Source organism: Drosophila ficusphila, unplaced genomic scaffold (genome assembly GCF_018152265.1).
Source record: "Drosophila ficusphila isolate 14025-0441.05 unplaced genomic scaffold, ASM1815226v1 contig_791, whole genome shotgun sequence".
In the NCBI taxonomy this organism is placed as follows: Eukaryota; Metazoa; Arthropoda; class Insecta; order Diptera; family Drosophilidae; genus Drosophila; species Drosophila ficusphila.
Window position 1 is genome coordinate 25512705 of NW_025064737.1, and position 12172 is coordinate 25524876.

General features: G+C 45.7%; 4 protein-coding genes across 6 annotated transcripts; 2 read left to right on the forward strand and 2 right to left on the reverse strand.

Moving 5' to 3' along the window:
* The first annotated feature begins 235 nt into the window (after window positions 1-235).
* Window positions 236-2723, forward strand: LOC108099411 (parafibromin). Its single transcript, XM_017202926.2, has 5 exons — window positions 236-552; window positions 618-1761; window positions 1825-1987; window positions 2049-2190; window positions 2300-2723. Exons 1-5 carry the CDS (start codon window positions 422-424, stop codon window positions 2334-2336), a joined length of 1617 nt encoding a protein of 538 aa, XP_017058415.1. The 5' UTR covers window positions 236-421; the 3' UTR covers window positions 2337-2723.
* Window positions 2724-2843: 120 nt separating this feature from the next.
* On the reverse strand, window positions 2844-10300 carry LOC108099412 (bifunctional methylenetetrahydrofolate dehydrogenase/cyclohydrolase, mitochondrial). 3 transcript variants are annotated; one of them, XM_017202928.2, is made up of 3 exons: window positions 10102-10300; window positions 3202-3989; window positions 2844-3141 (listed from the first exon to the last, which is right to left on the reverse strand). In XM_017202928.2, the coding sequence occupies exons 1-3, from the start codon at window positions 10113-10115 to the stop codon at window positions 3014-3016; spliced, it is 930 nt and encodes a 309-aa protein (XP_017058417.1). In that variant the 5' UTR covers window positions 10116-10300; the 3' UTR covers window positions 2844-3013. The 3 variants fall into 3 exon arrangements, with proteins under 3 accessions (XP_017058417.1, XP_017058418.1, XP_017058416.1); XM_017202929.2 differs by lacking the exon at window positions 10102-10300 and adding an exon at window positions 9224-9462; XM_017202927.2 differs by lacking the exon at window positions 10102-10300 and adding an exon at window positions 8609-8900.
* Window positions 4604-8327, reverse strand: LOC108099410 (nuclear factor NF-kappa-B p110 subunit). The gene is made up of 2 exons (XM_017202925.2): window positions 6776-8327; window positions 4604-6716 (listed from the first exon to the last, which is right to left on the reverse strand). The coding sequence occupies exons 1-2, from the start codon at window positions 7670-7672 to the stop codon at window positions 4701-4703; spliced, it is 2913 nt and encodes a 970-aa protein (XP_017058414.1). The 5' UTR covers window positions 7673-8327; the 3' UTR covers window positions 4604-4700.
* A 210-nt stretch (window positions 10301-10510) lies between the features above and the next one.
* Window positions 10511-11883, forward strand: LOC108099413. The gene is made up of 2 exons (XM_017202930.1): window positions 10511-10830; window positions 10890-11883. The coding sequence occupies exons 1-2, from the start codon at window positions 10649-10651 to the stop codon at window positions 11440-11442; spliced, it is 735 nt and encodes a 244-aa protein (XP_017058419.1). The 5' UTR covers window positions 10511-10648; the 3' UTR covers window positions 11443-11883.
* Window positions 11884-12172: the final 289 nt, after the last annotated feature.

The window sequence follows — 12172 nt, forward strand, 5'->3', positions numbered from 1 at the left end:
CAAAATATACCAAGAAGCTCACAAAAATATTCAATTGAAAAAATGTTTTCATTTAATTAAGTTTAAAAATTAAATTATTGTGATTATATACTTTAATCAAACTATTGTGATCCAAGAACTAAAAGCGTAACTTAAACATATTTGTTTTCAAGCCGTGCTTCCCGCCTTACAAATAAATACCACACGCTTTGCGGTGATTTGCGAACTATTTTTTTTGGTATTTTCCGTCACCTCGCCGGCGGTCACGCTACACGCAACCTCTGCTAAAAAAATACGCGAAAAATATGCCATAAAAAGAGGAAATCGAGCGTGTTAATTTAGCTTTCTTTGGTAAGAAAGTGCATAGCAGCTACGGGACGACCAGTGCCCTACCTTTCACCCACTCCGGCCGCCTGAAGACACAGAGAAACGCGGCAGAAAGATGGCGGATCCGCTGAGTCTGCTGCGGCAGTACAACATAAACAAAAAGGAGATTGTCGAGCGTGACAGCCAGATCATCTTCGGCGAGTTTTCCTGGCCGAAGAGCGTGAAGACCAACTATCTCAAATATGGGTGAGTAGGGCAGAAAAACGCGCAGAATAAGTAAAAGTAACCATATCGTTTCTATTTCTTCACAGCTCCGGCAAGAAGGGTGCTCCACGTGAGTACTACACGCTGGAGTGCCTGCTGTACCTGCTCAAGAATGTGATGCTGCAGCACTCGGTCTATGTGCGCCAATGTGCTGCAGAGGACATACCCGCCGTGAATCGTCCGGATCGAAAGGAACTTCTGGCCTATCTCAATGGCGAGACACCAACCTGTGCCAGCATCGACAAGAGCGCACCGCTGGAGATTCCCACCCAGGTGAAACGTGCCGCCGAGGGCGAACCTTCCAGCGTTGAGGTGGCCGCCAAAAAGGCCCGCTTCGAGGAGACCCAGGTGCAGAAGGTGCGCGAGCAACTGGCCGCTCGCTGGGATGTCAACCAAAAGGAGACCGCCGTAAACATGGACAACATCAAGTCCTTGTCCGAGACGATGTCCGTTGAAAAGATCGCCGCCATCAAGGCCAAGCGTCTGGCCAACAAGCGTACAACCATTAAACGGACAGACAACGATGAGACTATGGGCACGGATCTCCGTGCTATTCTTGACTACGATGTGGACTCGACAAAGGACATTATTAGCAGAGAACGGCAGTGGCGGACGCGAACATCTATTTTACAGAGCACGGGAAAGATATTTGCGAAGAACATCTTCGCCATGCTGCAGGGCATAAAGGTGCGCGAAGAGGGACGAAATCGGCCCCAGGTGCCCAATCCCATCAAGATGCCAGAGCCGACCCGGATAGCGAAGCCACAGCCGCAGCTCTCGCAGTACAATCGTTACGATCAGGAAAGGTTTAATCGCCAGAAGGAGGAGACCGAGGGCTTCAAGATCGACACACTCGGAACGTACCACGGCATGTCGCTGAAGTCCGTGACAGAGGGCTCTCTAGCGCAACGTAAGGCGCAGGCAAACAATCTGCCAGGAGCACCTGGTGGATTACCTGGAGCAGCCGTCGGACGGCCTAAGGAGCTGCTGCCCACGGCCCAGGCTCGCCAGCTGCCAGCCAATGGACCAACAAAGCGACCCTCGCGCACCCCCATCATCATCATACCGTCTGCCAACACAAGCCTCATTACCATGCTCAACGTTAAGGACATCCTGCAGGACCTGCGATTCATGTCCACCGCAGAGAAAAAGCTGCAGGGCTGCCAGCGCGACAGCGAAGTACTGCTTCAGGTACTTACTTAACCAGATAAACCACCGGCAAAGGCTCTATAACTTCATAATCTTTTTTTGCAGCGCAAACGGAACAATCAAACAGTGTCTTACCGGGTGATAGACAATCCAATTAAGCTTTCGCAACAGGATTGGCAGAGGGTGGTGGCTGTGTTCGTTATGGGGCCACAGTGGCAGTTCAAGGGCTGGCCCTGGGACGGGAATCCGGTCGAGATATTCTCAAAGAGTCAGTATCGTTCATCTTTCTTCTTCATTATTAACTAACATATATTTGTACCCTTTTGCAGTTTGTGCGTTTCACTTGTGCTTTAGCGAGCTAAAATTGGACTCCAACGTGGAGCGCTGGTCTGTGACACTTCTGCGACTCTCGCAAAACAAAAGGCATCTGGATCGGGCCGTGCTCAGCAAATTCTGGGAAACTTTGGACAAGTAAGGGTCCTCCATATTTAATAAGCATCTTTTCATTTATAGTTAAATTTATAACATTCATGACAACAGGAAGTTTTTTAAATTGATTATAACACTTATTTTGTTTTAGATACATGGCGAAGTACAAGCCCGATTTGCGGTTTTAGCCGTAACCGCACACTTCGAACTATCTGCTGAAAAATATTTTTGCGATGATGACACCTGCACCGTTCCCTCAACCACTCTGGATTAGTTACCATTATTCTTTGCGCTCAGTACACAACGCAAGCATGTTATACGCAAAAAAAGACCGAATCTGGGTCCATTGATCCTCCCAAGACCCTCATTAGATTTTGTCCAGGATGCTAGCTTGCATTTAGCATCCACAATAGTAGCAGTCGGCCTCCGACGGGGAAATAGGCCCGCAGGCAATTAAGGGATAAGAGAAACAGTTTGTTTTTCGACTTGTACAATGTAAACTATAAAACAAACTGATCAGAAACCAATTAATTTGTATTTTTAGTGATAATAAAAAGTTAAAAGTCATTCATTTACTTGGCTGCAATCAAAGTTCTTTCAAAGCAAACTTAATGTTAGAAAAAAGTTCAAATTCAAACAACGTTTTTCGTACCGCTCCCAGCCAACGCCATAAAGCAAAATAAATCGAAAACAGATTCCATAATCTCCGTTTTTATATAGCAAAATTGGTTTATGTGTATTAAACAATCGTCATGTTAGCAGTTGGTCAGTAACTTTACTCTCTATAGATTAGCGGGTTAAATAAAAAATACTATTTCTCGGCCAGCGAAGCACGGACTACTCGTTGACAGTTTCTAGACGATCTTCAAGAGCTCTTGCGATCGTAGAACTGATTCTTCGCCGCCTTTAGGGTGTTCTGCATAAGCATTGCCACGGTCATGGGACCAACACCGCCAGGAACCGGAGTGATGTGGCCGGCGACCTGACGAACTTCTGCAAAAAAAAAAAGATTTTATATTAAGCCGCTTTTAAAAAATAATCAAGTACACCCACCTTCGAAGTCCACATCTCCGACTAACTTGAACTTGCCGGTGTTCTCGTCCTTGATGCGATTGATGCCTACATCGATGACACAGGCACCGGGCTTCACCATGTCCTTGGTAATCAGACCCGGCTTGCCCACAGCGACCACAATGATATCCGCCTGGCGGCAGTAGCGGGCCAACTCCTTGGGAGGCGTGTACCTGTGGCAGATGGTCACCGTGGCGTCCAGTGCCTTGGTGGCATACTTTCCATCCGCGTGCAGCAGGATTGCCATTGGGAGACTGACGTTCTTGGAGCGTCCCACCACAACGGCGTTACGTCCATGGGTCTCGATATTCTGATGCTCCAGCAACGTCTTGACGGCAAGAGGCGTGGCTGGAATGATGCCATCCATGTCCAGAGCCAGTCGACCAATGTTGAGCTCGTTAAACCCATCCACGTCCTTGTCCACGTTCACGGCATTGCAGATGGTGCGTTCGTTGATGTGCTCCGGCACCGGCAATTGCACCAGCACCCCGTTCACCCGCGGATCCTGGTTAAGATCGGCGATGACCTGGAGAAGCTCTTCCTGCGTGGTGGAGGAGGGCAGCCTCTTTGTCTCACTTGAAATGCCCACCTCCCGGCAGGCAATCATCTTGTTGGCCACGTACTTCTCGCTAGCCGGATCATCGCCTACAATAACGGCCGTGAGATGAGGCACCGGCGCTCCTTCTTCAACGAACTGCTTAAGCTCCTTGCCCAACTGGAAGCGGATTTCCTGGGCAATAGCCTTGCCATCGATGATTTGAGCCATGTTGCTGCAGCGGAAAAGCAAAGTCAATCATGTTAAAAGCTCAAAATATTGTTTTTGAAAATTTATTTACGATCGTTATAGTAGTTATTTTCAACTCGTAACCTTTCATTTTATTCCATAAAGAAAATTATCCGAAAATATTGTTATAAAAAGGCTCTTAAATGTAAGCAAGGTCATAAACCTGGATTGTCGTCTATAGATAAGGCCACTCAAAAAAATCCCCGGCCATCAATGCGGTTGCGTTGCAGTAATTCCCCCAGATCTCACACTTGGGCGCAAATATGTACATATATACATATATAGATCGTGTGATTCACCCTGTGAATTGCGGGTGGTAGTGCAAAAATATTAAGTGGGGATCCCCGTTCTAGGAATGTTCTTACTAATGGCAGCGTTATTATTCACTATCGTTTGGAAAAATTATTCCATTAATGATCTCATTAAGGGCAATGCTCATTGTTGTTACAGGCAACAATTCCAAATAGCAAACAGAATATAATTTCTGTCTTTTAATCAAAGTATTTAGGAGCAATTCGAAATGAAGTGAAGTTACGTTATATTTGGTAAAATTGTTCTATTCCTATGTTTGTATTCGCTCTGAGGATATTAAAAAATAAATACAATCTAAGGTACTTTTATTGATCAACATGTTCAATACAAAATTAAGCTTTATGAAAGTCGGATGGGGTGTATATGGGGAGAAGTAACCTAAGGTCTATAATAAATCTCGATCCAAAAGTGCGTGCGCCTGCGGGTCGATCGTATGTAAGGCGCGTCCAAATGCGGCGATTTCCGCACTGGAAGCATTGTCCTTAATGTGATCCAACAGTCCGTCGGCATCCAGCCACAGGAAGGTGTACTGCTCTAACTGGCATTGGCGGGCAAGGAGCTTCCACTTCGGCAGCTGGCCATCCGGTCCGTGCTCCACTGGTTTGTTCAGCAGGGAGCTGAGCTGGTTGTAAATGGATTTGTCCCTCAGCCGCAGCTGCAGTTTGTGCCGCGGATCCGACATCATTTCGGTGTCTCCACTGCTTTCCTCTTCTCGTCTATGACGCCCGCTGCTTAAATCCAACTCTACGGAGTCGCAGTCCTCAGTTTTGATATCCATATCCTCGGACTTAATCTCTAGCTGACCAGCATCGCTGCTCTCGTCCGAAGATGAGTCGATCTCCTCCTTTACCTTGCGTGGAATCCAGGTCATGGCGAGCTCACTCTTCTCCGGATAAACCTTCTCCAGCAGCTGCACCACCCTCTCGTTGGCCTTGTACCTGGCCAATTCCAGCGGTGTATAGCCAGCTGCATTCTGTGCCTGCAGGATGTCGTTTAGGTTCTGTCCCTGGGCGTCCAGAATCAGCACCAGCAGCTCTACACTTTGCTCCAACACGGCCATGTGCAGAGCATTGTTACCATCCATTGTGTTGGCCACACTCATCGAGCTCCTATCGTGGCTGATCAGCTTCTTGGCCACATCGTACTTGTTCTGCCGGATGGCCATATGCAGAGGAGTCAGCCCGTCGTCGTTCTTCAGCGACAGATCTAATCGTACGTTGGTCATACCGTTCAGGAAGCTCTCCACGCAGTTAATGCGCTCCTCCTTAACGGCCAAGTGCAGTGGGGTGTTACCCGCGTGGTTCTGCTGATTGGGACTGCAGCCCAGGCTCAACAAAGGGCGAATGTAGTGCGGCCGATCTTGCTGGCAGGCGACATGCAGCGCACTGTCCCCGTCTGCATTCAAAGCGCTGTTGACCAACTCCCTCAACTTGAAAAAGTTCATCACCTGTAGAGTTTTAAAGGCCAACTTTAAGTTGTCCTTTTTATAGCTGATCACCTCGTGCAGAAGCGTGTCATTATTGTCGTTATTAAGAGCGTGATCTGTAAACAACTCCTCGACTCGACGACGCGACGACTCCGCCGCCGTTCGACGGTCCTGATCGAAGATCTTGAATATTGCATTCAAGTACTTAGTGGTGAGACTTCGGCCCGTCGACATTTCAGATCGTCCATGGCCATCGGCCTGCAACTCGCCCATGTCCAGCTGGCAAATTTTCTCCAGGTCTTCAGAGTTGTTTTCTATGAGTTTGCGGAAATTTTCTGAGTTGATCAAATCATCGAGATGCGTTTCGCGTCCAAACTCTTGACTTATTGTCTGGTCATGTTGTGAAAAGTTGGGCAATCCGTTCGGCGGTTGCGCCATAGCCAACGTTTTTGGCAGATCCAGGGAATTGTTGGAGCTAACATTACCGGAACTGCTGCTGTTCGCCGAGGAGCAGGTGCGTCGGCGTTTCCTGGACACAATGGCGTCCCGTGGCTTGTACCGGAAGGGAAGTGGTGGGAAGGAACGCTCGTCGTCGGAGGGACGAATCAACTCAATGGACACGTTTACCTCGCGATCCACATCCTTATCCTTGTACGCAGGCGTCTGACACACAATGGCATACTGGTGGTGGACATCCGATTCGCGGAACTTGGCATACGCCTCCCATACAGTTTCGCCATCCTCGTCCTCCTCGAAGAAACGCACCTTGATGTTCTTTTTGCTGACTTTCTCCACCAGCAATATAAGCTCGTCGTTGCCCATAACTCCGCCTGTGGGCTTGCTCAACCGGACAATGCGCAGCTCTCCGGTTTGGGCCGACTTGCGGTTGTTAATCGCATTACTGTAAACGGGTGGGGCGAGTGTAACCCAAGTCCCATTATCCTCGATCTTGAAGGCCTCAAAGCAAAGACGCACCTTAAATGGGCGGAGATATGTCAGTAAAATAGTCTTTGTAAAGGAATTTGTTTAAATACCTGGTTGAGGTTCATGTCCTTTGCCTCCCGCTCTGTCTCCTGGTGGAGCTCCTGAATCTGTTTGGTGGACAACTCCCGCCGATTCATCTGAAAAACCAATCGATCCTGCTTCTTTTTGAAAAGCTCATCGCGGATGAACTTCTTGGCAGTGTGAATGATGCCCATGTTGATGAACTGGGCCACATAACCACGATCCTTGGACACGTGCAGATCGTGCGGATCACAGACATCTCGTTCGTCTTTGCGCACGACCAACTGATGGGAGTGGGGACTATCCAGATTGGTTTGGAACAAACTGCACCGGATGACTGCGGGTCCGTCGTAGTTGTACAGTTGGACTTCCGGGAAGGTTTTCGGTGTCCTCTTCGAGTTGGCGCCATTGAGAGATCCGTGTGTTCCGTGCATCTCGCTCTTGTACCGAAACCGGAACTTTTCTACCGGCTGCTCCACAATCCTCAGGTGTGGCACGTGTTTGCCACCGCCGCCGCTGCTCAGGCCGTTCTGATGGTATCCAAAGTGCTGACCAGGAGGCTCCACAGCCGAGGAAGGCACATAGTACTGGTGATCCATGTACATGGTGCCAAAATTCGTGGCGTTCACCACGCCAGTGGAATTAATCAAATTACTTGCATCCAGTTGGCACAGAGCGCCGTTGTTCAACAGCTGATGCTGGTATGGTGGATTCAACAATGGCGGTGGAGGCTGTGGTGAGTTTCCGGCTGGCAAGTTCAAGTTGGCGAAGTCCGTTTGTAGCGCCATCGTTTCGGGCGAGTGGGCGGGGGACAAGGACTGGGTGGTGGAGGTGGGTGAGTTCCCGCTGCTGTAACCACTGGTACTGGACGCGTCGTTCAGGAACATTATATTTTTGCCCTTGTCCAGGTCGTAGTACTGATTCATGATCGTTTGTATCCGAAAGTTCCGTTTAATTGCGTCTTAACAAGTCGAAAACTGAACCGCTGCCCTCGGAGAGCAAAACGCTAATGATCGAAACGAGCTTCGTCGAATCGGCTCGTTGACCATTCGTTTTAGGTACTTCCCCGATGTTCCGTCGCACGGGAAATTATCTGCTGGGGCCACGTCGTGATGACTCACGGGTTTTTCAGGCCCCACGTTCTGTGTGATTTTTTTACTCGCTATACTATATATATACGCGGAATTCTGGATTCGCGGGTGTTGTTTACACAGCAAAATCACACACTACACTCGCACACCAATATAGTTTCTGAGTAAGATACACATATACATATGTATGTGAAATATCAGCGCAGCAAATCGGGGAACTTTAGTGGGCCGCTGTTGGATCGAAAATGAGCGAAGCACTGGCACCAAAACAAGTAAAAATACAGCGAAACGCTCCCTGGCTGATAACAGGTTTAAGCTATCTGCGCTGAGCTTTCGGGTCAGCTTTTCACGGCAAGTACAATTCACGTAATTAATTCAAATTTCTTAATTCAACACTTAAATAATCACGTCAGCCCCAAAGTTGCCACGGTCCTCAAACTGAAAAAGCTGGCAACTTCGCGGTCAGCTGTTTTGAAAGATGAACGCGTGATTTAGTTTTAGCTTGCTTCACGTGTGACTCTTTCTTTTTTGCTACTAAAACTAGATTTACTTATATAGATCGTTACTGTTTTATATAAATTTATATTTTATAGTTCCCAAATTTATTTCTTAATTAACTTACATCATATAAGACAGTTTATAATTAAAAATGGCTTTTTCTGTTACAAAATAACATCACGGACGCATCTCTAATGTACGCTTTGTTTTCCTCGTGTGCTTTAAATCACCTTTCTATTCCGATCGGATTCACTTTTTTATAAAAGTACGCACCTGTAGAGTGACTTGACGACATAGTTTCGAGAAGCTGAGAACGCAATGCTTCTGAGGGAACGTCGCAACATTGTGGGAAAAGTTTCAATAACCAATTTGCACACAGGCAAAATTTAATCATGCACTTAATTGCAATTCGATTTTCATGGTAACTGGATACTTCTAAGTTATCCGACCTGTTGCCAGGCCCCAATTCGTATATATTTTTACGATTTCGTTGCACTTTTTTTGATGAGGTAAATCAACCCAGAACTTGACCCCCTCCACTTCGCGTTGTTCTCTTCCTCTTGTTGTCATGCCATTAGTTTGTTAGTGTGGGTGTGTCCGTGCTTTTTCATCTTATCAGTTGGATTTGTTTATTCTGATTATAAATTAGCAGGGAAAACATAAACAAATCGGGGTCCTGACTTATTAATTTCAAGCCTCTGTCTGGGGCTGGAGCTATGAATAGATAGGCCCCAACAATGTGTGCTATAGATAGTATTTTTGTAACTAAGGAAAACTAGTTTGCTGGCTGGATCACAAATAAACGTGTCAGCAGAACGACAATTAAAAGATTTTTAAAAACCACATTTACACAGATCCAATTTTTGTTATTTTTCACTTGCGCTTTACCTTTATTGTGACTGCTTTGTGTCGCTGGAGAATTTTCCTGCTGGAAAATTTTAACTGCACGGATTGCCGGATACGAATCGACTATAAAGAGTATCCACAACCGATCACTTAATAAGCCCCCGCACGTGTTGCAGAACTACGGATTTTTGTTTTTATTTTGGATAAAAGCTTTTGCAAAGTGAAATGGGTGAGCGAGAGAGCGCGACTTAGAAGTTTCAGCTGTTTTATTTTTAAAAGCTTCGAGGCACTTCACACCTACCGTTAAAAGTTGAGAGCTACAATGATCTCTTTGCATCGGAAAATCAATTTTTTTAAATTTTGTAAAATTGCACTTTGCCTAATCCTTTTATAAAAAGGCAACAGGAAAATGATGTTTCTACAGCCTACATACAATTTGTGATCTTAATTAAATTTTGAATGGCTCAGAGAGTGTTTTTGCTTTTTAATTATCAACACGAGTTATTTTCCAGGAGATTGAAATTGCATCAGATTCCGTTGTCCGGTGACGTCAATTTGCTGTCCAGGGGGCCAGCCAACGTCTAGGACTGATAAGCCTTTGATGTTTTGATGTAACCCCCCATCGCCTGGTAACTGACGATGTCGGTTTTTAGCCGAAGGAAAAACAAAGCGTCATTAAAAATGTTGTTCGAGCGAAGATTGCGCCCGTTTTGGGTTGAAAAACATGTTATTTTCGAAAAGATCGCCGATAAGCCGAGGAAAGTGCGAGTGCTTTAGCTGCCCAATGGGGGCGTTGAATCGTTAAAAGGATATATTAAAAATAAAGTTATTTTACAAAGTATTATCCATTATTATAAGCTTAAAAGTGGCATATTCAGTCCAAATATTTTTATGTAAAATGTTTTTTATAGTAAGCTTACCTTGTAAACCTCATTTTGATTTTTAATGGATTATAATCTCTTAAAGTGCTTGATGTTTTTAATCCGTTATGCTTTTTTTATTGGAGCGTTAAGCTATGCACTGATTCACTTTTTATATTTTATAATATATTTTTAAGTCTTTATTTTAAAGATTGTTAACTGAAGCACTTGCTTTTCCACTTGTCGCGTTTGAATATTCAAAAGCAGCGGGCTGCCGACCTTTTTATGCTCGAAAAGCTGGGATTTTTTAGTTATAAACTTTGAAATTTAACAATTTTACTGAAACAGTTTTTATACCTTTTATATCATAAATTTTGCCTAAATTAAGCATATTGGATAGATGAACAGATAATTTTTTCACTCACCTTAAAATTTAAAAAAAAATACCATGGTGCATATTTATCAGAATTTTTTCGTAACGCTGACTGGCCACATCACTTAGGAGGAAAACAAGTCGCAAAATCATATTCTGATTGAAATTTTACTTTTATTTTGATTTGGACAACTTTTGCCCAAGAACGCAATCTCTGATGCCCACAGACCGGCGATGAAGCCCCAAACCAAGCGGAAGTCCTTTCCCTTCAACGCGCCACCTCCGGGCGGAGTAATGGAGTTCGGATTCGGGAACTGCAGCCACTTCAATGCGAATGGCTTCGGTACTCCGGCGGAGAACGACCTGGGAAAGTGGCAGCATAAGCGGAAGTCGGAGCTGCAGGCGACGGCAGTGTTGTAAGCTAAAGGTCCCGCCCAATATCAAAACTGATAGCTAAGAACTGCGCCCTTTTCAGACCGCCCAAGATGCTCATCACCGAGGAGCGAATCACCCAGCACTTTAGCGGACTTTCCCTCGATCCCAAGATTAACGTGGCCGCCTCTGCCGTTGGGAGCAACAACAACAGCGTGGCCAGCGTTACGGGCGGACTGGCCACAGACGATATACCGTCTACGAGCACCGGGAAGACCCACCATCCGAATCCCGCCTACCAGATGGCGGCCATGGAGCTGGAGCAGAAGCTGCGCAACGCCAACCGCATTGTGATCTGCGATGGTCTAAAGCCGGCAACAGGACCCGGCTCGGTACCGCCTGTTATCCCACCGGAGTGGCTGATGAAAGCCATACCACGTCCCTGCACCGCCCTGGTGCCCTGGCAGCCGTCGCCCTTGCAGATCCCAATGCCCGGACCCAAAGTTGTGCAACCCCTAGCCGTTACACCGATGGTCGGGGATTTGGCCGCCCAGGAGCTGGACGACTACGATGATCTGGAGTTCTTCGAGAACAACAACACGTGCAGTGTGAACCTTAACAAGTCTGAGCAAGAGCACATGGACGAGGACCTGTAGCCATTAGCCATATATTCCTAAAGCATAAGTGTAAAAGTGTAGATTTGTATGTCCGTATCCGTAAGAACAGATGATAGCATGCAAGAATACTCCTCTCCTTACTTTGTATTACTAATGAAAATAGATGTATGTGATCCCATTCGAGAGGCCAGTCGTGTAACGTTCGTTTTAAAAGTGGGCCTAGAAGTTTTTGAAGGCGGCCGTGAAAGGACCTGGCTTAAGTCTAACTTTAAGGAAAAACTAATTGTTTTTAATCTACATACATATTTGTAAACTTGAACGTCTTAAGCTGTTTTCAGAAAAAGGGTACAAAAAGTATGCATACATATGGAGTTTATCAAGTCCGAAAAGCTGAATCTACAACTTTCATTAGGAGTTCTTGTTTTTGGATTTAATTATTTTGTGTATTATTTTATCAATAAATAGATGAGTTTAAATGGATTCAATGTATTACTGCTTTCTGTGAACTTGAGTTTGGTGTACAGATGAAAAATATTTCTAGTTATTTCTATGTGTTTGAAGTATCTGCAAAACGATCTTTCCAGAAAAATCTGGAATTTTCAAAAGTAACTGTTCGCATAGGAGTGGGTACTCGCTAGATAGGAGGGAATATCGAATATATTAGGTGCATTCGCAAGATAAGAAGGTGGACCGAATAAGTTAGGAACATGTATTCGCTACGTTTGGATGGTGTCTCTGATAAAGAGTGTGTTTAAAGACAAGGTGTGTG

Coding starts and splice junctions, on each gene's coding strand:
- LOC108099411 (XM_017202926.2), top strand. CDS start 422: ATGGCGGATCCGCTGAGTCTGCTGCGGCAGTACAACATAAACAAAAAG. Junction 1,988..2,048: donor GGTCGAGATATTCTCAAAGA/GTCAGTATCGTT, acceptor ACCCTTTTGCAG/TTTGTGCGTTTCACTTGTGC. Junction 2,191..2,299: donor TTCTGGGAAACTTTGGACAA/GTAAGGGTCCTC, acceptor ATTTTGTTTTAG/ATACATGGCGAAGTACAAGC.
- LOC108099410 (XM_017202925.2), bottom strand. CDS start 7,672: ATGAATCAGTACTACGACCTGGACAAGGGCAAAAATATAATGTTCCTG. Junction 6,717..6,775: donor AGGACATGAACCTCAACCAG/GTATTTAAACAA, acceptor CGCCCATTTAAG/GTGCGTCTTTGCTTTGAGGC.
- LOC108099412 (XM_017202927.2), bottom strand. CDS start 8,679: ATGTTGCGACGTTCCCTCAGAAGCATTGCGTTCTCAGCTTCTCGAAAC. Junction 3,990..8,608: donor GTCGTCAAGTCACTCTACAG/GTGCGTACTTTT, acceptor TTTCCGCTGCAG/CAACATGGCTCAAATCATCG. Junction 3,142..3,201: donor CGGAGATGTGGACTTCGAAG/GTGGGTGTACTT, acceptor TTTTTTTTGCAG/AAGTTCGTCAGGTCGCCGGC.
- LOC108099413 (XM_017202930.1), top strand. CDS start 10,649: ATGAAGCCCCAAACCAAGCGGAAGTCCTTTCCCTTCAACGCGCCACCT. Junction 10,831..10,889: donor CTGCAGGCGACGGCAGTGTT/GTAAGCTAAAGG, acceptor CGCCCTTTTCAG/ACCGCCCAAGATGCTCATCA.